At 44.4% G+C, this 24,641-nt stretch overlaps 2 protein-coding genes across 5 annotated transcripts in view; one reads left to right on the top strand and one right to left on the bottom strand.

The window, feature by feature from the left end:
* The first annotated feature begins 6,711 nt into the window (after positions 1-6,711).
* Positions 6,712-24,641, top strand: part of ABHD12B (abhydrolase domain containing 12B) — a 29,220-nt gene continuing 11,290 nt past the window's right edge. For 2 of the 4 annotated variants that reach the window (XM_021701350.2, XR_002480959.2), the window contains exons 1-9: positions 6,712-6,805; positions 11,650-11,777; positions 12,663-12,765; positions 14,521-14,640; positions 16,607-16,637; positions 19,587-19,632; positions 19,737-19,866; positions 20,298-20,335; positions 23,655-23,734. In XM_021701350.2, the coding sequence (XP_021557025.1) occupies positions 6,744-6,805; positions 11,650-11,777; positions 12,663-12,765; positions 14,521-14,640; positions 16,607-16,637; positions 19,587-19,632; positions 19,737-19,866; positions 20,298-20,335; positions 23,655-23,734 (738 nt within the window). In that variant the 5' untranslated portion in view covers positions 6,712-6,743. Of the gene's footprint in view, positions 6,806-7,499; positions 7,562-11,649; positions 11,778-12,662; positions 12,766-14,520; positions 14,641-16,606; positions 16,638-19,586; positions 19,633-19,736; positions 19,867-20,297; positions 20,336-23,654; positions 23,735-24,641 lie in introns of those variants that run through there. The other 2 variants (XM_021701351.2, XM_044917935.1) reach the window with 2 other exon arrangements.
* The window catches only part of PYGL (glycogen phosphorylase L), a 65,595-nt gene continuing 50,628 nt past the window's right edge, over positions 9,675-24,641 (bottom strand). Inside the window, exon 20 of the mRNA XM_021701348.1 lies at positions 9,675-9,705. Within this exon, the coding sequence (XP_021557023.1) occupies positions 9,688-9,705 (18 nt within the window). The 3' untranslated portion in view covers positions 9,675-9,687. The remainder of the gene's footprint in view (positions 9,706-24,641) is intronic.

Genomic DNA, 24,641 nt, shown 5'->3' with positions numbered 1-24,641 from the left:
CGTTGGGTGTGCCAAAATAAAAATTCGTAAGAAAAAGAAAATCGTCAGTAGGAAAAGCAAAAACATTTGGGAAGTAAGGAAAGTAAGCACTAACGGGGAGCAGGAAACATGCTAGAACAGAAAATTCTTCTAATGTTTAATTTTAAAGTCTTTTAAATAAAGTGTTTCTGTTGGGGTTATAAATGATTTTATTTTATTCTTTATTTATTTTTTAAGATCTTGTTTATTTGACAGAGAGAGACAGCGTGGGAGAGGGAGAGGCAGGCTCTCTGCCGGGCGAGCAGGGAGCCCGATGCGGGGCTCGATCCCAGGATATTGGGATCACGACCGGAGCCGAAGGCAGACGCCCAATGACTTAGCTACCCAGGAGCCCCGGGGTTATAAATGATTTTAAACAGCTAGCGGGCTAACTTTCGGCCTCCAAGCCGTTACCATTGTTTATGCTCCTCATTGGCTCACTGCTGCCTCCCTGTGTCTGGTCTGAAAATCACAACACAGTTTTCTGCCGCACAAATAAATGGTGGATCCCCCCGGCCCCACCAGTTCATTAACTCCCATGACAATAAATCACACAGAATTAAAGCAATGCTTAAGCTTGTTAGTGAGAGCTGTATGACCCAGGTGAGATTTTAATAAGTCTTTCGTTTTAGAAGACATCATTATATCACCTTTTTTCTTTTTTTCAATTCATCCTGCCTTTGCTGGGAGGATACATTTAAAATTTAATCCTTAGAGGGAGGGGTTATGATTATACTATCAATGTAAGTCTTACTAATGCTACCCCCTTGCAGAGAAACCACATGACTTATTCACTGATATGCATTACATTATATTTTATACCGTTCAATAAAAATCCTATATTCAGGATGATCGAAAGTTTGCACAAAAAGTCTCTGACGTGAGATAATTTCTGAAAAATGGCTCAAACAAATACACATCAAAGTACAACCTCCTTGTGCTCACCTGCTACCTTTGTCTTTAGTGAGCCGACAGGATCCCCATCTTGATGTGAACCAGTCTGCCTCTGTGGGTTTGTACTAAGCACCAATTCTTCCTGTTTCTTGCTCATCCGTGTAGTTTATGCCAGTTGCTTCTTGCTTCATAGAAACTGGGAGCCACACAGAATATCATGTTGTCGTGGATGGAATTTGGAAAATGCCTTCCATCCTGAATAGATCAAGGGATTGCTCCCTCTTGCAGAAACATCACCTGCCTGGAGGAGATGGCCACTTGATCCTAACACTCATCGCAGATTCTTTCTATAACTGCAGGGGCAGCCCTAGTGTCACTCACTTCCCAAAGTCACCTGCCACCTGCAACCTTCTGTGGTTCCCGAGTGCTTGTCTGTGGATCTTACCGATTTTTCGCTGCTCAATCCAAAAATAGCTCTGAGGGAGAAGACGTGGGCTTTACCTCCTCCAAAGTAATCAAACAGATCTAGTCAAATTTCGTGCCCACATAGGATGCTGTAGCTTCCCGAAGGTAAATTCTCTTACCCCCAAACCCATGTCTGCTCCCAAAGGGAAGCTGTGAAGGGCATGGAACGGATAGCCTGTATTACCGAACACATCAAGTTTGTGTGCCCACCTGGGTGATGTTGAACTTGTTCTTCTCTCTGGCTGGAACTCTGTTCTCAAGTCTTGTTATTAAGATCTCAGATAAAATAGTCTCTCCATGACCTGATTTCATTTTAACAGCACTTAGCTGAATTTGTATTATGTGCTTATTTGTATGATGATTATTTGTCTGCGCCCTCTAGAATGTCAGCACCATAAGAGCAGGGAAGGTCTTTGCTTTGGTTAACATTGAATCCCCAGCGCTCAGAACAGTACTTAGTGCATATGCTCAATAAACGCTTTTAGAATAAATAAAGAATAATGCAGAGTTTCCCTAACCATCATCTTAGCTCTTGAGATCAGGAGCCATATCGTATAATTTCTGCTCTTCTTCACAATGCCTGGCATGGCATAACATGTGTGGTTGGATTTGTAAAAATGCTTTTTAGTGGGGTTGCACAGGAGCAGGGGTGCGTGTCAAATCCTCAGATGGGTCAAAGGCAGAGTGGAGCGGGACCCCACCTTTATGGAGGGCACGACGGCCGTACTAAGCTTGCAACGTGGCGCTGGGTGGGGAAAGTAAGAATAAGGCAGTGCACCCACAATAGGCCACTAGGCCTTCTAGCACTTTTGCCTGTCTTGGGTTCTATTTTCCCATCATTGTGCAGTTCAGAATTTTACAGGTGTGAATCAGAGAATGCCAGAGGGGCCTCTAGAAAATGTATGGTGACGGGGACGTTGGGATTTTGTGGTGCTGGACTGGCTGCTGAACAGATTCAAGTCTTCCAGTTATTGATTCATCTTGCAAAAGACTTACCGAGCACCTGCTTTGTGCCAGGCGTTACGCTAGGTGCTAGGGACCCCCATGCTGTTCCCAACTTGACAAGGAATGTCAAACACGGCGAGGATTCCTGATTCGTATATTGTAAGACTACAGGATCGTATGCTAAGCCCTATAGCCCCTCTGTTTAAAATGCCCTATAGCCCCTCTGTTTAAAAATGCCTTAGCAGGTCACCTCACAGTGCTATTCAACACTCACCTCTCCGGGGCTGCTGTTTGCTAAGTAATTTGTGGACTGCTGGGTTGGGAGGGCTCCTTTGGGAGTTGCTATCCTTTTTGACACTTAGCAGGCAGAGGAGTGAAGAGCATCCCCTGCCCCCCGCCCCCAGCATTCCTTTGTCTCTCACACCGTGGGGAAGGGAGAGAGTCTCCTGTGATGTCAATTTTTAATTCCTTTTGGTTGGTGACGAAATAGAAGAGATGGGCCCTATGGCTCCTCTGTACATCTGTGTATGTATTAGTATTTATCAGTCATTAAACTTCTACATTAGTCTGTAAGCCATAATGCTGATGATTGTATTTTTAAATGAATGCATGCAAATACACCGAGGAGCCAGACAAAGACAGTATTGCATACATTCATTAATAAATAATCTCAATACTATGCATTTGCAGGTTGAAAAATTTTTTTAACTTCAAAGAAGAGCTTTCATATCTATGATCTCATCTCATACTACATATTAGTATTTTAAAAGTCCTCTCTAGGGACAGGTTGTTCCGTGCATGCAAAGGCAGGCCGGGTGAGGATAATGAAGCCCCGCCTTAGGCTACCTGACATCCCTCCGCAGGGCAGTCCAGCGCGCAGGCCCATCGGGTCTCGTGGGGTCTCTCCAGGCTGGTTTAAAAACTAAAGGCAAAGATGAAAAAGTACGCTAATTTCAAGCTGCGCTGGGAGCACACCGACGCTCGGGGCATGAACAGGGGAACTAAGGAAATGAGGCTCCTTTCAGGACCGACTTGGGAGATTGTACAAACAATGAGAAATAGATGACTTCAAACTCCTGTCAGGCATCCAGAAAGCCCAGAATTGGAAATCTCTGCTCTCCTGGGGTTGCAAAGCCAGTTCCTGTTTACCCTATCTACAGCTGTGACATTTTTTCCTGTCTTCCACAATTTCTCCAGGAGTGTGCCTTCATTTTCAGGAAGATGAATACATTTTCACCTCATCGTTTCGCTTTTCCTGTTAGGCTTCCTTGGGAGCGAAAACCCCATGTCATTGTTTCCCTAAGGTTGGGCTGTGGTTATGGAAGTGCCCTCCTCTGGATTTGTTAGAGGGACATTTTAAAAATAACTCAAGTAGAAGTAAAAAAAAAAAAAAATCCCTGCTGGTGAGACTCTCCCCCAATGCTGTCTGTGTTGTCCGAATGCCAAGCCGTGGTGTTTGTACTTCACAAAAATTCAGGCCGCGTCACCTTCCCTTGAGTGGACACTGTAGAGATTGCTTCAGTATCTCCTACTGGGCTGTCTGATGGGTTGACCGGGCACTGTGGGTGGTGGTGGATTCTTCCACCCTGATGATTCAACCAAGCAGAAATAACTAACCTGTGATTAACTATTTTAATTCTTGTATTTTCCAGGGTAAGTGGAAGGACTTGTAACCCAGTTTACAACCACCAGTGGGTCCCACCACGCTGCCGTCCCTGCTTTGACACAGCTTAGTTTCTCGCCAGATACCATGTGCCCTTTGAGAATCACTCTCCCCTCGCCTGCTGTCTTGCATGACTGTAGCAGCCTGGCCTGCACCTCTGCATGCAGTGGGCACTCAACAAATACTGAATGAACGCAGCTTAACATCTATCATTTGGTCTCTGGGGGGTGTCTCAGTTTCCTCTGTGTAAAATGAGAGTATCGGCAAATGATTGTTTATATTTCTTCCAGTTTTAACATCCTCCGAGGCCTTTTGGATGGCCATTTTAAATTACCTCCCATTACGAAAGCTGTTTCCAAGCAACAGAACAGTATTTCCAGACTCCTTGCCTGACCTCTTCAGCCCACAGAGATGTTGCTCCCTGAGCCTGCCCCACAATATTATCTGTAATGCATATTTATTTATTACCTAGTGATAGAGCTCCAGGTTGTTATTCAGCTTTTCTTCGGTGTGGGTCCTGTCCTTGCGATTAAAGTGTAAGCTTCCCAAGCCAGATACTATCTAAAATGAGCTCAGTATTTGTTAAATGAATGAATATTATAACAAGGAATAATCTTCATTCTATCTAGAGGGAATTCTACGCTTAAGGGAAGCAGAAGAATCCAGGGTGAATCCCAAATTTGTGGCTTGGGAAACCTGGTGTGTGATGAGCTGTTCTTCAAGACAGGGCAGGTTTGGGGGAAGGAGGAGAAGAGATGAATTTCTTTTTTTTTTTTTTTTTTTTAAAGATTTTACTTACTTATTTGACAGAGAGAGAGGCAGCAAGAGAGGGAACACAAGCAGGGGGAGTGGGAGAGGGAGAAGCAGGCTTCCTGCTAAGCAGGGAGCCCGATGCGGGGCTGGATCCCAGGACCCTGGGATCCTGCTTTGTACCCAACGTGGTAGTTGGCACCTTAAAAGTTGCTCAGTAAATAGATGCTGAGTAAATGAATGAATCGTTTGTGTTCTAGATTCTGCCAAATCAAATCAGAGACTGCTCTCTGATTTCCAGGATGTGCTATTTGAAAAAGGGCTATTAATGTTGGGGAAAGCTTTCTCAGAGAGTTCCTAATTTATAGAGTCTTTTATTTTATTATTATTATTTTTTAAGATTTTATTTATTCATTTGAGAGAGAGCACAAGCTGTGGGAGAGGCAGAAGGAGAGGGAGAAACAGACTCCCCACTGAGCAGGGAGCCTGATTCGGGGCTCATCCCAGGACCCTGAGATCATGACCTGAGCTGAAGGCAGACGCTTAACCGACTGAGCCACCCAGGTGCCCGAATATAGAGTCTTTAAAAGGGGGGGGGGGGGCATCGTGATTTCCAACTTCAGAGATTTTGCTGAGCATTTCAAACATTTCGTTTGAATGTTTGATTCTACCCACCTGAATAAACAAGTGGAGATAGAATCTGGGACCAAATGCAGCTGCTGCTTAGTCCTCCCCCACTGCTCCCCAGCTCCGATCACTTCATCTCCACGGGGCATGGCCCAGGGTCTCTTCCGGAGCTTCCCTAAACAAGTTCTATGGGATTCCAGACCCATCTTGTGAACACCTCCTGGGTGGAATCTTGTATCAGCTTGAGTACCTTAACCTTCCTCATCATGCAGGGTGTGGCCCTGAGAAAACCCACCTGCTGCTGGCTCATCAGGCAGGCTCAGTTCCTTGTGTCCTTCAGATGTGATTCCTCTTCTATCTTGATATGAATCAGAAAATTGACATCCCCAGAATGATTACAAGAGGCAGTGAACGAGATTCACCCTTGTCTGACTAGTTTTGGGAAATGGCCTGGTCCTTGAAGAGAACTGCCCTTCCTTGAAAGGTGTGGGTGCTTTTCTCCAGACTGGCCTACAGCCCCAAGCAGGTGGGTCCCTAGGCACTTTCTGTGGCTTGGCTGTCCTCCCTCCTCCCCATTGATCCAGAGCACTCGCACCACAAAAAACCACATTATTCCCTCTTGGAGAGGTTGCACTTGCCTCCAAGATAAAGTCTGGATGCTGGCATCAAATTGTATCTGACGGAGACCTCATTCCCTTCCTTCCGCCTTTGCCCTCATACTCTGCTGTGTGGCTCCCCTGGGTGAGGATGCATTATGTAAGCCTGTATCTAGGCCAAACCTTTCAAGGTGTGAGCTTCTTGATACAAGGGGGGGTTCTGTTAGATGTTGCTAAATAAACCAAATGCCAAAAAGGTGTTAATTTCGGTGTTAATTGTGTAGTTCATAACCCTGTGGACGGATAAACCATTACTCAACGGCGGGGGTCGGGGCAGAAAGAGAGAGAGGGGGAGGGAGGGTGGGTGCTGGAGATGGATAAGCTTCAGAAAAAGGGAAAAATAGAAGGGACAAAGAAAAAAAAAGACGGTCAAAGTAGAGGAAAGCTTATATTCCTCATGCAGATCTTCTGAGGCTGTGATACCAGACTTCTGCTTTATTTCTAGCACAGTAAGAAATCTATTTCAGTTCATCACGCGGGGCGCGCACACACATACACACAGGTATAAAATAAAGTAGAAAGGAAAATCGTGCGCAGCTAGCCACGAGGGGGAAACTGGCTCCTCCCGCACAGATGCGGGGGGCTGGTGGCGCGGCGCTGAAGCCCGGGTGCAGCCCGCCGCCCGCAGGGCCCCGCGCGGGGGAGGAGGGCGGGCCGGGCGTCCGCGGCGGCGGCTCAGTCTCCCGGCCGCGGCTCCCCGGTGGCTGTTCGCCACACTGCGCCGGATGGAGATGGACGCGCAGGACTGTGTGGCATCCTGGTGGGACATGGTGGTGCGGAACCTGCGGTGAGTGCTCGTGGCCCGAGGCCCAGCGCCCTGTCGTTCCCCCCGCCCCCCCCGCCCCGAACCCCGGGGGATGGGCAGGGCGCATCAGGCGCCCCACGGTGGTCGGGGCGGGGCACTTCAGAGGCCCCCAAAGCTCTGCGAGCCCTTTGGACCGCGTTATCCTTGGCCTCGGCGCCTACCCCGGCCAGCGAGCCTCTGCTTCTCGGGTTTGATCTTTCAGGAACTTGCATCCCCTTGGGGCTTCTGAAATAGAGATTTCCAGAAAGATGTCTCAGGTTCCTATACCAAGCTCTTACCTGCCTTCACCATTTTACTAAAATTCAGGATGGATTTTAAAGACCAGTAATACTAATCTACCTTGTACTCTTTCTTAGATGGCATCCTCTTAGGTCAAAGGCCTATCTGTGTAGGTGGAAAAGGATCCCAAGGCCAGCTACCCCAGGGTAAACTCTCTTGGATGTATTTAAAGAACATCCCTCCATAATGCTAAAAAATGTATAGTGCATTGAAACCATAGGGTGCCAAGTTTTTATATCCTTTAACTCTGAAATGTCTATACCAGAGGGTTTTTTAATTTTCTTCTTCTTCTTCTTCTTCTTCTTCTTCCTTTTTTTAAAGTAGACTCCTCACCCAACCCTGGGCTTGAACTCATGACCCTGAGATCAAGACCTGAGTGGAAATCAAGAGTCAGACACCTAACCAACTGAGCCACCCAGGGATCCCTCTGGCTCCTATTTTAAATCCTTGGCTTAAATGGTAATGTTAAACTACCTGAACTGACCAGCAATATATTGCCAGTCTCATTTGCGTTGAAGCCAGGTATTGGTTAGAGACCCTGGACTCAGAAGACTCAGGTATCTTGTTTTGTTGGGGTGGGAAGGTGTTGGCACTTTTGTTCACCTTTCTTCTTTATATTCCTTTGTTTTGTTTCTCGCTGAGTACAAAATATCCAAGAGTCCCAGCCAGACACAGGAGACTTCACTTTGGAATGTTGGAGTGATGAAGACAAAACCCCATCTTCTCTCTTCTATTCCTTCTGTAGCTCAGGGCAAAGAGCAGAGAGCAGTTTTCGCCTGGCCCAGCAGTGTAGACCCATACCCCCCTTCTGTGTTGGATCTGAACGAGAGTCAGAATATCCTGATTGACCGCACTTTTCAACCGCACATTCCTGGGCCTTACCTCCTCGGATATGGTTATTCTGGGGAAGCTGACATGTTCTGCCTTTATCTTTTGTGCTCTCTCTAGAGTTGATAGCTGATATTTAACATTTATTTGGCAGAGAATCAAAGCTGCACTTCATGCTTTTAGAGAACAACCCGCTTTGTTGATAATGGAGTGGGACGTGGGGAGTTGGGGACCCTCTCTTACTTGCCTTACTAATTACTAAAAAATATGTCTCAAGAGATGCTTCCTGAAAGAATAAAATACAAGCACATTTCTTCATCTGAACCAAGAATTACTGCTCTAATTTAAGACACGCTGAGGCGGAAGCACAGACGGAGATCCAGGATCCTGAATCCTTTTGTTTCTTGGAACCAAGTTAGCTTCGAACCGCAAACATCCACAGAGGGCTGCCTGTGCGTCTGGAGCTGTAGCAGGGATCTATGGTGATGTGTTGTGTGACTCAAGGAGAACAATTCATCAAAACATGTTTTCAGTGATTATTTTTTAATGCCTGGGGATCTATTTATTTATTTTGCAAAAATTTCATCTGCTGTCGTTGCTACTTAAGATAGATGGGCCTGGGAGTGTCAGTCTTCACTCGCCACTGGTTTTCTTGGATCTAGAAACATGGAAAATGTGCTCGGGAAAGCAGCTGGGGGAAGCCAGTGGGCTTCTTACCTCTTCATTGCTCCCCATTCACCCCAAGTCTTTACATTTCTGGATAGTGTTAAGGAAACCCCCATGAGCAGGCTGATAAACTGACTCATTCTTTCCACAGTACTGGTCATCGCCTACCTTTCGGGTACTAGTTTAGGCCTGGGCACAAAGCCCTACTCTTGTGGAGCTCACAATTAATTTTCAATTATAATTCAAAAGAGAATATGAAGCCCTTCCCCCCTTCCCCAAAGCTGCCAATAAGCACTGCTTCCTTCTCCCTCAAGAAACAAATACACTTTGCTTTCAGTGCTCAGTCCTGTGCTAGACAGAGTGCACTAGATGCCATGTGGTTCTTCTCAGTGGGAAGCCAGGACGAATAGTGGGAAAACCCCCAGAGAACAATTAAGGGTCAAACCGAGGCCCGATTATAATGAGTGGGAGGGGTGAAAAGAGAGGAAAGGTCACCGTGGAAGATCTGTATAGAGAGGCTTTAACAAAGAAGGAACACTTGAGTGGATGTGAAGGAAGGGGAGGATTTGGTGGGGAGGAAAGAAGGGAGGAGAACATAGATGTAATTTAGGTGCTCGGTGATCAATACATGTTGGCCAAATGAATGGGCGCCTAGGATGGATGTGTGGCGTGTCTTAGTATTTGGAATAGCTGTCTTGCCATATGGGGTTAGAGCTGGGCTTCCCAAAGCTGGTGCCTCTGAGCATGAACATGAATGATTGGCCCTGTAGCCACTTAGGTTCCAAGGTAAGAATGATCCAGTTAGTTCTGTGGCCCCTGCGGGATGCTGTGCAGGTAGAGCGGCGGCTGATCAAAGGGCAGGCGAAAGAACACCAAGACATCAAGGTGGCTGTTTGATGTGGCTGGCCATTGGCAGGGACTGGGCTGAAATTGCCTCCTCCACTCGAATAAGGTCTATTAACCACTGGTGACTTTTGATCCTCTGCTGATCTAGGGGAAGTCAAATTGACAACCCCTAGTTAAAAGAAGCTGCTCTGCATTATTGATGCTCGGAGGGATCTGGTCACTCTGTTCTCTTCCCGCAGTGCTTCTCACAGAAGTGCCTTGAGCTATTTGAGAGAAGGGTCCTGTATGAATTATTCTTTAAAAACAGAAACATATTTCCCTCTACCACCTCTGCTTCCCAAGCACACTGCTACCTTCAAAAGATAACTTAGTGGGAGGCTAACAGGCGGGGTAGCGTGAGTTCAGAGTCAGGAGAAAGAAAGCCTGAGCCAGCCAACTGGAAGGAAGCATAAGAATTCAGACTGTGTTCAGTTCTGCCCATTTGGGCTTGATCTGGGTCTCAAAGTGGCTTCTCTGGGTTTTGATTTCTTATCTCTAAAATCGGAGCAACAATGTCCTCTCCTTCCTACCACCTTCATGCAGGCTATTTTAAACTATTATGAAAAAAATCATTTTCATTTATTCCTTGCTAATTTTGTGTGTAGGCAGTTGCCTATGTCTGATGTATTGGAGAGCTACCCATTACCCTTAGCCCACATCTCTTTTCCATTCCCTGCAGAATTCATTGGAGACTCATTATCTTCTCCCTTCATGCCTCTTCCAAACATATAAGCACTCTGATTTTTTAGTTATTAACACTTGAGGGAGAATTTTTTAGAGGTCTCTCTTTGATGACTTTTAGAGTCGGAAGGCTCCTGAGACTACAGGAGCAGGAAGGAAGAAGAACACGGGAGGAAGAAGGGACCCTAAGAAGGGCCAAGGGTGCAGAAGGGGAGAAGGGGGATCCTGAAACAACTTTCTCTAAGGGCTGAATCTTGCCAGAAGCCAGTCTTGTTCCTGGGGTTCATTTCTGCCTGCATGGATGGCAAGTTGCACTCACCAGGATCGTGACAGCTCATTGGAGATCGTCATAGAACTCTGGGGTCAGACAGACCTGGGTACACGTGACTCGGTCATTCACTGACTCTGTGGCATGGGGCAGGTTACTTAAACTTTCGGTCTCCTAATTTGCGAAGTACCCGTGATAACAGCTATCTTCGAAAATGCTCTGGTCTAGCAGAGAAATCAGGGCAGGGGGAGACCGTTCATCCAACATGCTTTCCAGTCCCCCAGACTCATGATCCGATTATACTGAGCAGTCTTCACATGGACAGCTCAAAACAGGGGAAGGGATTTTATTTAATGGATGAGGTAGACAAAAACCGGGAGCAGGAAGTGGTGACACTGACTTCCTGCGTCCCTCGTTTCTCCAAGGTAGGAGACATTCAACTCTCATAAGAGATGCGGCTAGAGACAGAGGTGGCATTAGTGATCCCTCCCGGGCAAGTTGTAACTCATCTGCTGATGGCTCCTGGTTCGGGTGGTTGTGTCACAGGGAACAAATAGTAGAATAAACAAGATGTGCCTGGCCGCTGTGTCCCTGACCAGGCCCCAGCCCTGATACAGCAACAACCTCCAGGTACTTCCCTCGCTCCCCACCCCGCTCCTCCTAGTCCCTCTTACCAGGGATGTCACGTCAGAAGTGGGGATTTTTCTTTCATTGGCTCATTTCTTCCTAACACCCAGCCAGAAGAGTGGGGATCTGATGGTTTTTCATTCACTGCTTTAGACCAATAATAGTTAAGACATACAGCACTAAATTGTGATGTGATAAAAAAAAAAAAAACCATGACAAGTGTTAAATCGTCTGAATCCTATTTCCTGATGACTTTGGGGCCCAGCCTTGGTCTTCTGTGGGGATGCACTTGAGGAAACAGGCTTGACTCCGGTGCATTCATGCCCCCCCAACTCCTGTTCTGCCATACCAGGGCTTTCTCAGCAGCTAGTTGGGGGCCTGATTTATTGCTTTCCTCTCCTGTTCTCCCTTAGTGCCCAGTCCTGATCTGTGCTAATGGCATACAATTCTGGAAAGCATTTTGCTTAAATGCCAAGTTACCTGTAATTCCCTGTGTTAGTCTCTGAAATTTTATTTGGATGCTAAGAGAAAAAACAAATGACAAAACTTGGAGTGATTTTGAATGCCTTGCTTGTTTCATTATATCTTGCAGATCTTTTCCACATTCCTGTTCAACACTCGGAAGAAAAATTGCCTCTCTGTACAACAGCTTTACTAGTAAACCATTAAAAGAACACATTTTTCCTCCTCTGATGAATATGCTAATATTTTTAAATTTTTGTAAGTATATATCTATCATGAATTTGCCGATATATATTTTCCCAAAGAAAGAACTCACTGCCCTTAAAGTTGCCCATGTGACAATGAAAAAGGCATGTTGGCTATAAAATTGTGGCTAGACTTCAATGGTCTGAAACCCATTTAACAGAGGCTTTGCGGTCTAGTGCAAATCCCTAAAGACTGTTGGGGGGATGGAGAGAAAAACATGGCCTTGTGGGTGGGGTTTCAGTTCAGGAGCTCAGTCTTTGAATTAGCTGTTAATAGGGGTAGCTTATTGCTTGGTGTATTCTCTACTCTCTTGCTTTTTCTTTTTACCTATATCCCTTGAAAGAGAGTGAAAATGGGGAGCTGGGGTTGGGGAGAGGCTGATGTGAGGGATCTGTTCTCCCACGTTTTTTCTACTGAGTGCTGTTAGTCAATGTAACACACAGTCCTAGCACACAGGTCATGCTCTCACTGGCTTGTCCCCAGGGGTTTGTTGATTCGGACCACTTCATGGTTTATGGCTAATTACTAGGTTTTATTTAGTGGAAAAAGTAATGCTTGACATAGGTAGCAGAATACTCATTACTTTCTTCTAGACCCTCTTACCTTTTTACGGGAGTGGTCTCCTTTGTTTTTAGCTTGAGACAAGGATAAGGACTGAACAAAACCCTATGATGACCTGTCACACCAGTGCTATTTTAAAATCTAGCTTTAGGGGTTTTTGTTTTGGCAACTTTCCTGTGGGCTGGTCCTCGTTTATAAAATAAAATACTTCGCTGGGAATTTAGTGTGGAAGCTTGCAACTTAGAAACCATGTTAACCAGGAGACTAATTACTTTTTTTGATTGTGATTAAAAGACATGGAATTTGACTCTGGGCGTTGATAATTCTACTTTCTAGTCAAAGCACCATTTCTTGTGGATTTAAAGAAACCGGAGTTAAAGATCCCTCACACGGTGAACTTGTATATCAGAGTTGAACCTGGGGTGATTCTGGGAATCTGGTGAGTGCACTGATGGACACCGGGACTCTTCTGCCGTGTTGCACACCAGCCTTCCTGCACTATTGCAGAACGGCCAGCCTCCTGGCACCGCAAGTCATGCTCTCGCAGGACATGCTCTGTCTGCAACACTTGTAGGTCTCGGTCTCTGCCCCCTCCTTTCGCCTAACTAACTGCCTACTCGTCTTTACGGTCTCAGTTGCCAATGGTAGTGCGGTAATTTTCAGAGAAGCCCTTCCTCAGCTCCCATTTTAGGCACAGGTGGCAACCTGTGCTTGTCCTTTATGGCATTTCCCCCACTGTCGTTAAATCCATGTTTGTGCGATTATTTGGTTAATGTTTGTCTTCTCTACAAGACTATAACTTTTGTAGGTGACTTTGTTGGTGGGCATTCTTTAAAAAATTTTTTTAAAAAGATTTTATCCATTCATTTGAAAGAGAGAGAGAGAGTGAGAGAGAGAGAGAGAGAGAACACGAGAGGGGGGAGGGGCAGAAGGAGAAGCAGACTCCTCGCTGAGCAGGGAGCCCAATATGGGACTCGATCCCAGGACCCAGAGATCATGACCTGAGCCAGAGGCAGATGCTTAACTGACTGAGCCACCCAGGCGTCCCCTTTTTTTTCTTTTCTTTCCTTTCCTTCCCTTTCCTTTTTTCTTTCTTGCTTCCTTCCTTCCTTCCTTTCTTTCGTTCGTTAGTGGGTTTTCATTGCTTAGCACAGTGCTTGGCACAGCACAGAAAAGACAGTGAATTGTCAAAATCGTGAGCTATTGTCTTTTTTGCTATGCTACTGTCAACATTTTTTTCTGTTTGGTTCTACTTCTTGTTCTTGGCTGCCAATTTCCCAGTGTCCTGTTTTATATTTCCTCTCCCTGACTTTAAACATGTGATCATAGAATGTTTAGGAACCAATATGAGTTCACATAACTTCTTCCTAATCTGCACAGTACAATTCAGCTAACAGTGCTGGAATTTGAAAATCTTTTTATTTGTTGCTCTTGCCCTGGCTTATCTAGCTGGCAAGGATGCCAGTCCTCTCAGTCCAGAGGCCCTGGGCTTTAATGTCAGACTTTCTGCCCCTAAAGGGTTGAGAAGCCTGAAGATTTATTATTACGTGGCCAGTTCTCCAAGTCTCCTTGTGACATGTCATATGGAAGTGTTTGTATCTTTAGGGCTCACTCCCTGGTTTAACAGGTGGAGGGACTGGAGCTTGGGCAGGTGTTTAACTCCACAAGGTCACTGGTTTCTTGAATAGAATAGCTTAGTTTCATATTTAAGTTCTTTTCTCCCATCTAAACTGCTCTCTCTTTAAATTCTTTCAATTTGTTTCTTCAGCTAAACCAATAGCAGGTGGCAAATACCTATTGCCTTTTACTTGTTTCCATCCAACGGACTGCATTTCAATGGACTGCACCTAAGAATTGCAGTCCTGGAAGATTAGTGGATGTAGGAGTCAGAAGGACTAGAACAGTCAGTGGTTAAAAGGGGTCGTTTCTGTGCATGGGGGAGGGGGGTAGAGAAGTAGTGCTTGTCACTGTAAGATGTTTGTGGTATTATACTTTAATTTTTACCATGTGCATATATTACTCAGATAGAAATTTATATATATATAATATATACACATACATATAAATATGTAATGGATATTTATACATATATAAACCTATAAATATATGTCTTTGACCTGAGGAGGGTTTCAGACTTTGGCAAGGAAAGTGAATTCTCTCTGTACGTTTGTTAAAATGTTTCCTTGCTCTTCAGGCACACGGTTCCCAGCTGCCGGGGGGAAGATGCTAAGGAGAAGGACCATGGCTGGTATGAAGCAGCCCTTCATGACGGCAACCCAATTATTGTTTATCTTCACGGCAGCGCAGAACACAGGTCAGTGCCTTCGCTTGGATTTTTTTGTTGTTGTTTAAAAAGAGAGGGAGCCTTTCAGCCTGGGGTGGGGGGCGGGGGCGGGGGAAGGAAAGGCAGAGCTTTCCAGAGTTTTTGACTCTGTAAGTGTGCCTTCACATATATATTTTTTTCCTTTGTTGAAATTTGAGGGTGTTCCGGCAATAGGCTTCTCTTAAAAAAAAATCTATATATTCTGTATGTAGACTCATGTCGATCTTTAACTGAAAGGGAGACTAACTTCCAAAATTTGGTTATTGATTTCCAAGAAGTCAGTGGTTCCTTTACTCCCAAAGAGTGCCTGAAATGCTGAACTGAGCCCATGGATGACGGGAAAGGGGACAGGCCTGAGATATGGGGAGAAGGAAGAGCAATTTCCTTATCAGTGGTCCTCTCACAGAAGTACCTGGGGATTCCTTGATTTAGCATGAGTCCTACTAATCAAATGTATGGACTCCCTATGAGAGATCATCTGGAAGTCTGACCGTCCTTACTGCGGACCATCTGAGTGATTCTACTCTAGAAACCGGATGCCTCAGCCCACTCTCTGTTGTCCAACCTTGCTTTGCCACAAAGAATGCCTCCCTGAAGTCCTGAGCCCCTTTGATGTGCTGCCAGGGCTTCCCAGTGGGCCTGTCGTTAGGGTGGGTGATGATCATCAGCTGAGACTGCAGCGCTTCGGGCTGGGGAAGGGGCGCTGTGCCTCAGGGACCCACAGATCCAGCTCTGTGTCTGGAGGGACGTTGCAAACTAAGTGACGAGCTCTGGAATCTGCCCCTTGGCTCCCTTGCCTATGTCTCTTTTTCTCACTGTCTTTTTCCGTGTTGATGGCTTTCTCAAGGCTTGCCTTTGCACTAGGGGCTTTCTGAAGGTGTCCATTTTAGAGTGACAATGATGGAGATTCCCCATGAAATTCAACCTTTTTCAACATTGTTGAACATTGTTCTGATTGTGCAAACTTGGGCATGGTGTTACAGTGTATGTATTTAAAGGATCATTCGGCCCACCCATTCATGTCTGTCCCCCTTTGTGGATCTGCTATGACCCCAGATTTACTGGCTCTGGGGTCAGCCCCAGCTTCCTCCTGTCCCCTGCCAAAACTCTTAGCTGGCTATCAGCAGTATTGAGCCAAAAGGAGGCCAAATGGGAGGTTACAGGAGCCTTGTTGAGGACAGTGCTTCCAGACTTGGGACCCAGAGAAACCCCAGAGGGTCCATGAACCTCCTCCCAAAATTGTACTAAAAATGTCAAGTGTGGATACATTTATCTGGGAAATGGGTCCATAGCTTTAATCATATGTTCGAAGGGCTTCATGACCCACTAAAGCTTAAGACACTTGGCTCTAAGACAAAATTCAAATGGTTTTCAAAAGAATCCTCTGCCTTTTCAATCATCCTTGTCTCTCCTTTATTAGCATGGTTAATAGAGAGTAGATGATATGGTTATTTTGGGAAAAAGCCTTTCTTGTACCTCCAGTGCTGTGAGTCTCCCTCACTTCATCTTGTATTTAATGGCAGAGTGAACCGGGTACAGGCAGGTCTTGGTTTAGTGAACATGACTGTATCATCCTTTGTTCTGAAAAACCACTTTCTGGAGCTGATTTTCCTTTAGCTTCTAAAAGTATTCTTAGAAATTAGTTTTGCTGTGTAGCAGTGAGAGGAGGTGGATTATCAGTAATTCATCACATGCCTCTGTCGAGAAGCACTAACCATCTGGGCATCCAGGGCTCATGCAGAGGAATGCAAGAGCAGTGGGGAGCCATCCATCACTCCCCCTGACACATCCAAGCGGGCTATGACACCAAAAACCATTTCCCTTTCTCCCAGTTATTTATTTCTCTAACCTGAAAAACAAAGGCATGAGATCAAATGCTAGAAGCATGATAGTGATTTTTATTGAATTTGTCATTGTAATTCCTAATTCTTGCTCTTTGTTTTAACCTCTTCCACAGGGCAGCTCCTCACAGACTTGAGCTAGTAAAGGTATGTCTGAAGGGGCCTCAAGGTACCAGTTTTATGTCTCTGTTTTTTCTCTTCTGGGCTACAGCCCTAGATCTTCCTCAGCCCTCAGCATGGGTATCTACTGAGAGCTCCCAAGGGTGGGTTTGGCGTCTGGGACTCAAAGTCCCACACGTGGATTTCTCTTCCTGCAGTGACCACAGGGCTTCAAAACAGAAGCAAACATGCCTGACTCCCAAAACATTTTCATAAATACATTGCCTTCATCACCAGGTGGAGTGCAAGACCCTCTTTATCCGCTTTTTCTGAGGGCTGGGGGGGAAAGGTTGTGAGGGTATATTAAATGTGAAAGTTACTCCCGTGAGAAACAGCCTTTTCTTGTGGTAGAGGATAAATACATAGAACGTCTGCTGTTAGGGTCCTTCAGGCTCTGGCTTCAGCCCCACAGGTTTTGCGTGTGGGATGGCGGCCACACTCCCCTTCTCGCCAGCCTGCTACAGGACTGCAGTTTGTTGGGGCGGCCCCTGCGTGGACGGGAGATGCAGCCGCGGCTGACTCACAGGTGGTAGGGCAGCTGTCTGTCTTCTCCCACACCCCAGTTTGGTAATCTCTCCCTCAGGTGACCAGGCTGCTTGTCCAATTTTTGACCACAGGACCTGCTGTCGCCTCCCACAGACCAGCTCCCACCTCAGAGCCCTTCCCTGGTGTAACAGCCTGAGTGGGGCCCCACACCCTGCCAGGCCCAGGAGCGCCAGCACCTCCTTCGTCCTCCCTCCCTTGTTCAGACAGGAAGCCCCTCTCCAGTCGGCTCCTCCCTTTCCTCACGGCCTTCTCGGAGCCGACTCTGGTGGGTGGTGGGCTGGATGCTGTTCTGCCTGGGATGATAACGTCTATTAATTTTTAGGTTTGCTTTCCACCCTGCACCTCACTCTCTGCACTTCCTACGTGGGATGGTGGTGAGGCTGATGTCCATGAGAACATGCGTTTTTGTTTTGTTTTTTTCCTCTCCCACCCTCGGCAAAGCTGAATTATAGCCCCTGTGTGCACAGAAAGGAAAAGAATCATAGGTGTAGGTGTGAAAAGGAGCCAGGTCATCCTTGTGGTAGTTGGCATGGGAAGGGCAGGTATGATAAGGCTTCTTCCTCCAGGCAGATTCTGGATACGTCGTGCCATAGTCATCATCTCCCAGCCTGACCGGACTTCCTCAGGCCTTTGTTCTCTTCTTTGGAGGGGTGATTTCCCTTAAAAACTAAGTCTTTGCTATTACGTTGTCCTTCCTCCCCTTCTTCTTTCCTTTCTTCCTCCACATCCTCTCTGTTTCTCGTTCATTCCATTTATTCATCACTTCAGTAGTCCAATACAGCTGTTTTCATTAATTTGCAGTCCCACCTTGTCGTCTTTATTTATGTAAAGTTTTTATGTGATTATGATTATATCTATATGTAATTTTATGTTGTTGTTCTTTTACTTAATGCTATGTTATGTACATACTATGCTGTAAACATTCTTCCATGGTTTTCCGTAGTTACCATAGTTACAGATTTAAAAGGTGATCCTTCTCCATTATATTTGTAGACAATTGTTTATTTAACTATTCCACTGTTGCTAGATACAAGTCCCCCACCCCCCAAATAATTTCAATAATGTTGCTAGAGAAAACCTGAAGCACTGAGTTTATTCTTTTTTTGGACTTTTTCCCTAGAGATAAATTCTTAGGAGTCAGATCTGTTCTCGGGTTGTTTCACCAAGTGGTCCTGCTGTCCACAGCACCACAGACGACGCACGGACATTCCCACCTCCCGGGGTGCTTAACTACTCTGTGTCCTGCATCACTGTTTTGGAGGCAGTGTCGTTTAAATAGATATTAAAAAGTTTCCTTTAGTTCCTCAGTATTAGTTGAATTTGTATTGAAAGATTTCTGGTGAGACTCAGCTCCCCACGTCCGTGCTGTGGCAGGGGGAGCGCGGTGTTCAGACAGAAACAGACCCACGGGTGAGCCTTGGTTCTCCCTCTAGCTATCTGGGTGACCACGAACGAGTTACTTAAACCCTCAGGACTCAATTTCTTTATCTATAAAACAGGGATAATACCTACCTTTAGGGACTATTGTGAGGATTAAATAAAGTTTTTTTTTTTTTTTTAAAGATTTTATTTATTTATTTGACAGAGAGAGACACAGTGAGAGAGGGAACACAAGCAGGGGGAGTGGGAGGGGGAGAAGCAGGCTCCCTGCTGAGCAGGGAGCCCGATGCAGGGCTCGATCCCAGGACCCTGGGATCATGACCTGAGCTGAAGGCAGACGCTTAACCGACTGAGCCACCCAGGCGCCCCGGATTAAATAAAGTTTTAAAGGTATCTGCACAGTGCATTTTTGTCCCCTTTTCTCTCTTCGTCTGTCATTGTAATTCACTTTGTTTGAAATGATGCTTTCGTATTCCTTCCTTATTTATCCACATGGGGCGTGGCAGTGGTTTCATATAATTGAGTGATCTCTTTTTGATTGATATTAACTCTTTATCTGTCCACATTTAGTATAAATATCTTCCCATTATTTGACTGCCTCTACTACAACTCTGTGTAGACCTTCTGTTCTCCAGGGAATTCTTAAAATGGACATTGACTTTGTACCAAGGTACTTCAGTACTTTCATCTCATGTCACCTTCCAACAGTCCTGAAGGTGCTACTATTGTTTTTCACTTTTCAGAATCCTGTTTACATAGTCAGATGTTGGGTGGCTCAAGGTCACACAGCCAGGGGCAGAGCCAGGGTGTGGACAGGCACTCTGACCTGCTCTGCCGCCTGCCTCCCTTCTTTCCCCTCGAGTCTGACCTTCTCATGTTTGAGGTCAAACAGCAGATTCCATCTATTCCCTGCGTAGGAAACCATCACAATGAGGATTATGCAAGTGTTGAGGAGGTTACACCACCTTTTCGGTCTACAATTAAGACAATAACCTCTCCTTTGTCATCTAGGTGCTGAGCGATGGTGGCTTTCATGTTCTGTCTGTGGACTACAGAGGTATGTTAAGAGCAGTATGTAAAGACTTTTCGGTAAGCAGGAGGGCTCTTGATGGCCCTCATTTTGGAGGTAGTGATACTGTGCCCGCCTTTCCTTACCACCAGGGTACGGGGACTCCACGGGTGAGCCCACAGAGGAGGGGCTGACCACAGATGCTGTTTGTGTCTATGAGTGGACCAAGGCGAGAAGTGGCACCACACCTGTGTGTCTCTGGGGCCACTCTCTGGGTACAGGGTAAGTGGAGTCTGAAGATGGCTTCTTGGGGGAGGGCAGCGCTTGGGGCTTTAGTGTCATCAGAGGCAGTGATGAGCGGAGGAGGGAACACTGAGCTAGGAGGCGGAGCTCTGGTTTCCCTCACATCCCACACGTGGTTAGAGCCAGCGCCATCTCAGCGAGCCGGTCGTAATGCAAGGGAGGGTGAGGGTGTAGCTCTGTGGTTATCTAGGACACTGAAGCCCATTCCAATACTCCTTGAGAGTATTAAAGGAAAGGATTCTTGATTTGGGGCCAGTGGAACCCCTTGAAGTCCTATGCAAAGTTGTACGTCTGGTCCTACCAGAGGGCCCCAGCGCTTTCATCAGATGCTCATATCAGATGTTGCATTTTGTACTGTTTACCTGTTAAGTCCCTGCTTTACATATGTACTAATTTTCATTGCTTTACAGAGTTGCAACAAATGCTGCAAAAGCACTAGAAGAGAAAGGTACTGTAAAATGCCTCCGTGTGGCATGTCTTGGCTCGCGGTGGGGAAGTAAAGAGAGCCTGCGGACCGTTGTGCACACTTTGAACACAGAGATACCTAAGGCCCCCTGACCTCAGACAGCCTCTGATCGTGTAATAAACTTTCTTTTTTCTATTTAATATAAAACAACAGTTGCCTTTCAAGGCCACGAAGTTAAAAATAAATACTCAGGAAGAGTTAAAATTCTCCTTGAAAAAGCCCTTCTCGTGAAGTAAATGTTCCTGCGGAGTAATTTGGATTATGGCAGAGGAAAACATCCTTTATGAAGTAACAAGCAGGACTTGCTTTCAGCCGCCCGTCTTCCATGACATTTATGTCCGTGTTTCCCAAAGTGTTCTGAGCGTTGCCTGTCTCAGGTTCCCTAGAGGTGCTTGTTATAAACACAGGTTTCCTGGATCCTAGCTGTTTTCATGAATTAGCATCTCTGTGAATAGGACAAGGTGATAGCGATGTACATGAAAAGCTTGTCATCTCTTGAGTTGTATCTTAAGCTTGTCAATACTGGTCAGGGTGAGTTACGTGAACATGTTAAAGCAAGTCACATGCTATCCACAGTCTTAATTAATTATGGAAATAAAGCAGACATTATTTCTTGCTCCTCTAAGCTCTCATAGCTCTCTGTGCACACTTCCTGCACAGTGTTGACAAGTATTATTTGACCTAAATTCCCACATAAATGAGTACTTCACTTCTTGGATAATGCATTGACCTTAGGACACTTTAATTCCATTTACATCCCCGACTTTGAACTCTTGCTATCATGTATTTTAATTTTCTCTATATTATATACTCCATAAAACATTATTGCTCTTATATTATAAAGTCAATATCTAGATTTACCCTTTTCTTTGCTTTTTATTACTTCTTGCATTTCTGTGCTTCCATTTGGGATATTTGTTCTGCCTATCTGTGGTGAAGAATTCCCTCAGTTTTGGCCTGAAAATATCATTATTTTACCTTCGTTTTTGAAGGATATTTTCATTGGGCATAGAATTCTTCATTGGTAGTTATTTTCTTTCAACACTTTGAAGACGTTGTTCATTTTGTTCTGGCTTTCACTGTTCCATTGGGAAGTCAGCTTCCAGTCGTCCTGCTGCTCCTTTGAAGATAATTACTTTTTCTTCTGGCTATTTTTGAGATTTTCTTTTTGTCTTTGTTTTTCAGCATTTTTTTTTTTAAGATTTTATTTATTTATTTATTTATTTGAGACAGAGAGAACGAGAGAGAGCGAGAGCACATGAGAGGGGGGAGGGTCAGAGGGAGAAGCAGGCTCCTCGCTGAGCAGGGAGCCCGATGCAGGACTCGATCCAGGGACTCCAGGATCATGACCTGAGCCGAAGGCAGTCGCTTAACCAACTGAGCCACCCAGGCGCCCCTGTTTGTCAGCATTTTTACTGTGATTTTCCTAGGTGTGGGTTTCTTAGTAGTTATCCTGCTTGGGGTTCATAGTACCGTAATAACTCTAGCTTGATATTCATCCATCTTGGAAAATTGGTCATTTATCTTCAAATATTGTGCCTACCCCATTTTTCATCTTCTCTCCCCCGGGACTATAATTATATGTATTTTTTTTAGGTCTGTTCCCATGTCCTGTATGTCTCCAATGTTGTTTCCTGGGTTTTCCAGACATTTTTCTCCTTGTGCTTTAGTTTAAATATTTTCTTTTGACGTATTACACAGTTCACTACGTAATATCAAATTTTATTAAATATTAAAATTTTAACAAGTATTTTACTATAGTACAATTGATTATTTACAAGTTATTTTAAAGTCCATATAGAATAATGCCAATATCTAGATCTTTGTTGATCTATTTCCATTATTTGGTTTTTTGTTTGTTTGTTTTTTGTATTTTTGGCCTATTTTATTTTAGTTTATTTTTGTATGTCTAGTTATTTTTGATTAAATGCTAGATATTGTTTATGGAAATTATAGAGATAATTTGAAGGGTTTAGGATAATATTATCTTCTTCCAGACAAAAGTTACTTTTCTCCTGAAAAGCAGTTAAAATAGGGGGGAAATCACCTTAATCCAATCAGAAATTGAGCTGATTTGAAGCTGGGCTTTAGTATTTATGAGGGCTGGTCCAGTTATAGTTCACCATTACTCCCAGGGTATAGTCTTTTGAAGTCATAAAAAGCCTGAGAAATTTATTAGAGTTCTCCTTCTTGTCAGATTCTGACCTCTAATTTTTGTCCTTTTGGTCCTGTGGGACTGCTGAAAGTTCTGTCTAGTTCTAAGCCTCTAAGAGCAGCCACCATTGTTGCTTTCAAAGTTTTTCAACTGTTTTGAGGGGAAAAGCATCTCAAACTCTTGTGGATTTTTGTCTTTTGGTATTGGCTCTCAAACTCTCACTGATTTAGTAGCCCTCAGATGCCTTCAAACATATACATATACATACAGTAGTCCTCCCTTGTCCATGGGGGATATGTTCCAAGACCTACAGTGGATGCCTGAAACCATGGATAATACCAAGCCCTTTATATGCTGTGTTTTTCCTATATGTATATACCTATGACAAAGTTTAATTTATCAATTAGGCACAGTAAGAGATTAATAATAACATACTAAAGAGCAATTACAACAATATACTACAATAAAAGTTATGTGACTGGGGTGTCTCTTAAAACATCTTATTGTACTGTACTCACCATTCTTCTTGTGATGATGTGATGATAAAATGCCTCCATGATGAGATGAAGTGAGGTGAATGATGTAGGCATTGAGATGTAGTGTTAGGCTACTACTGACCTGACAATATGACAGAAGCAGGATTATGTGCTTCTGGACTGCTCTTGGCTGCACGTAACTGAAACTGCAGATAAAGGGGGACTACTGTATACATACACAAATACATATCCCCATCTGACATGCATTTTCTAATTGTTCTTAGAGGGAGTGTTCCAAAACAACCTAGTCAGCTTCTGGTCCATTCCTAACCAGGGGCTGCAGAACATTCTCCCTTCCTATAGTACTTTGCCTTCTTAAATTATCCAAGTCATGAAAACCTGGCTGTGTCCTAGAAGGTAGTGATTTTCAACAATCATGTGCACAGAAATCTCTTGGGGTGGGGGTGCCCATTAAAAATGCACTCCCCCCCGCCCCTGAGATTCTGACTGATTCAAGTCTAGTGTGGAGTCCCGGAATTTGCATTATTAACAACCTTCACAAATAACTTTGGTTCAGGTAGTTCATGTACAGGACCTTGAGGACTCCTTATTTAGGAAAGGTAGTATTTAAATATGATAGCCGAGTTATTTCTTTTTTATTATTTTCAAGGATTCCCAGTTGACGCTATTATCCTGGAGGCTCCATTTACCAACATATGGGTTGCAAGTATTAATTATCCCTTGTTAAAGGTGAGTCTCTGAATCATCTTCATAAGATGTGAAAGTGTAGGCTGTTTCCACACACTTATGCTTATTAACCGTTTTCATTTTCTTAACCAGTATTATATGTTTCTAAGTTATTCTAACCTGAGACAGGTCATTAGCCAGTTGCTATTGAAGAAGGGCACGATGGCTTTGGATTTTGTAGTTCTTTTATTTCTTCTAATAGGTTGAGATAGTGGCTTATTAAGAGCCAGAGCTTTTTTCCCCCCTCTTCCTTTAACTGTAACTTTTATCATGTACTTTTAAAAATAGACTTGATTTAGTTTAGTTTATTATTTTTCCATTTTAAAGTGAAAACATGCCTCTCATACATCATTTTTAACCCTATGATTATAAGCCATATATTTATCATTATTTTATGATAAAAAAAAGGCTTTAGCGAATTCAAGGAAGCTGCCAAAGGGTTTTACACAGTATCCCAAGTAGAGAAGACAATCTTTCCAAGAAGATAAAGTTTAAAGAATTGGGCAACAAGATCTAGTTTTTTTTATCTGTTGTGCAGATTATCTAATTTCATCCCATGCCTAATGCTCAACTGCTTATAGACATACCATCATATAAATGTTAGCCAATGAGCCAGAGAAAGAGATAGGATTCTCAGAGGGGATACACGACCCAAAATTTTAAATTGTTGATTAACGTTAGAAGGTATTTTAAGGGTACTTTAATACAACTGCCTACTTTGAGAATCTTTTTTTTAAAATAATAAATCATCACACAACTTTCTGAATTTGCTTAACTATTTCAGGAGAAGGTAGCTCATCACTTCCCAGGACAGCTAATTCACAGAACCACATAATCTAGAATAATGCCGTACTATAAACTCCATCTCAATACAGAAATCCCCTCAACAATAGAAAATACTGAGTGCTGA

This window comes from Neomonachus schauinslandi, chromosome 9 (genome assembly GCF_002201575.2).
Source record: "Neomonachus schauinslandi chromosome 9, ASM220157v2, whole genome shotgun sequence".
Lineage (NCBI taxonomy): Eukaryota > Metazoa > Chordata > Mammalia > Carnivora > Phocidae > Neomonachus > Neomonachus schauinslandi.
This window is presented reverse-complemented; position numbering and strand designations above follow the sequence as displayed.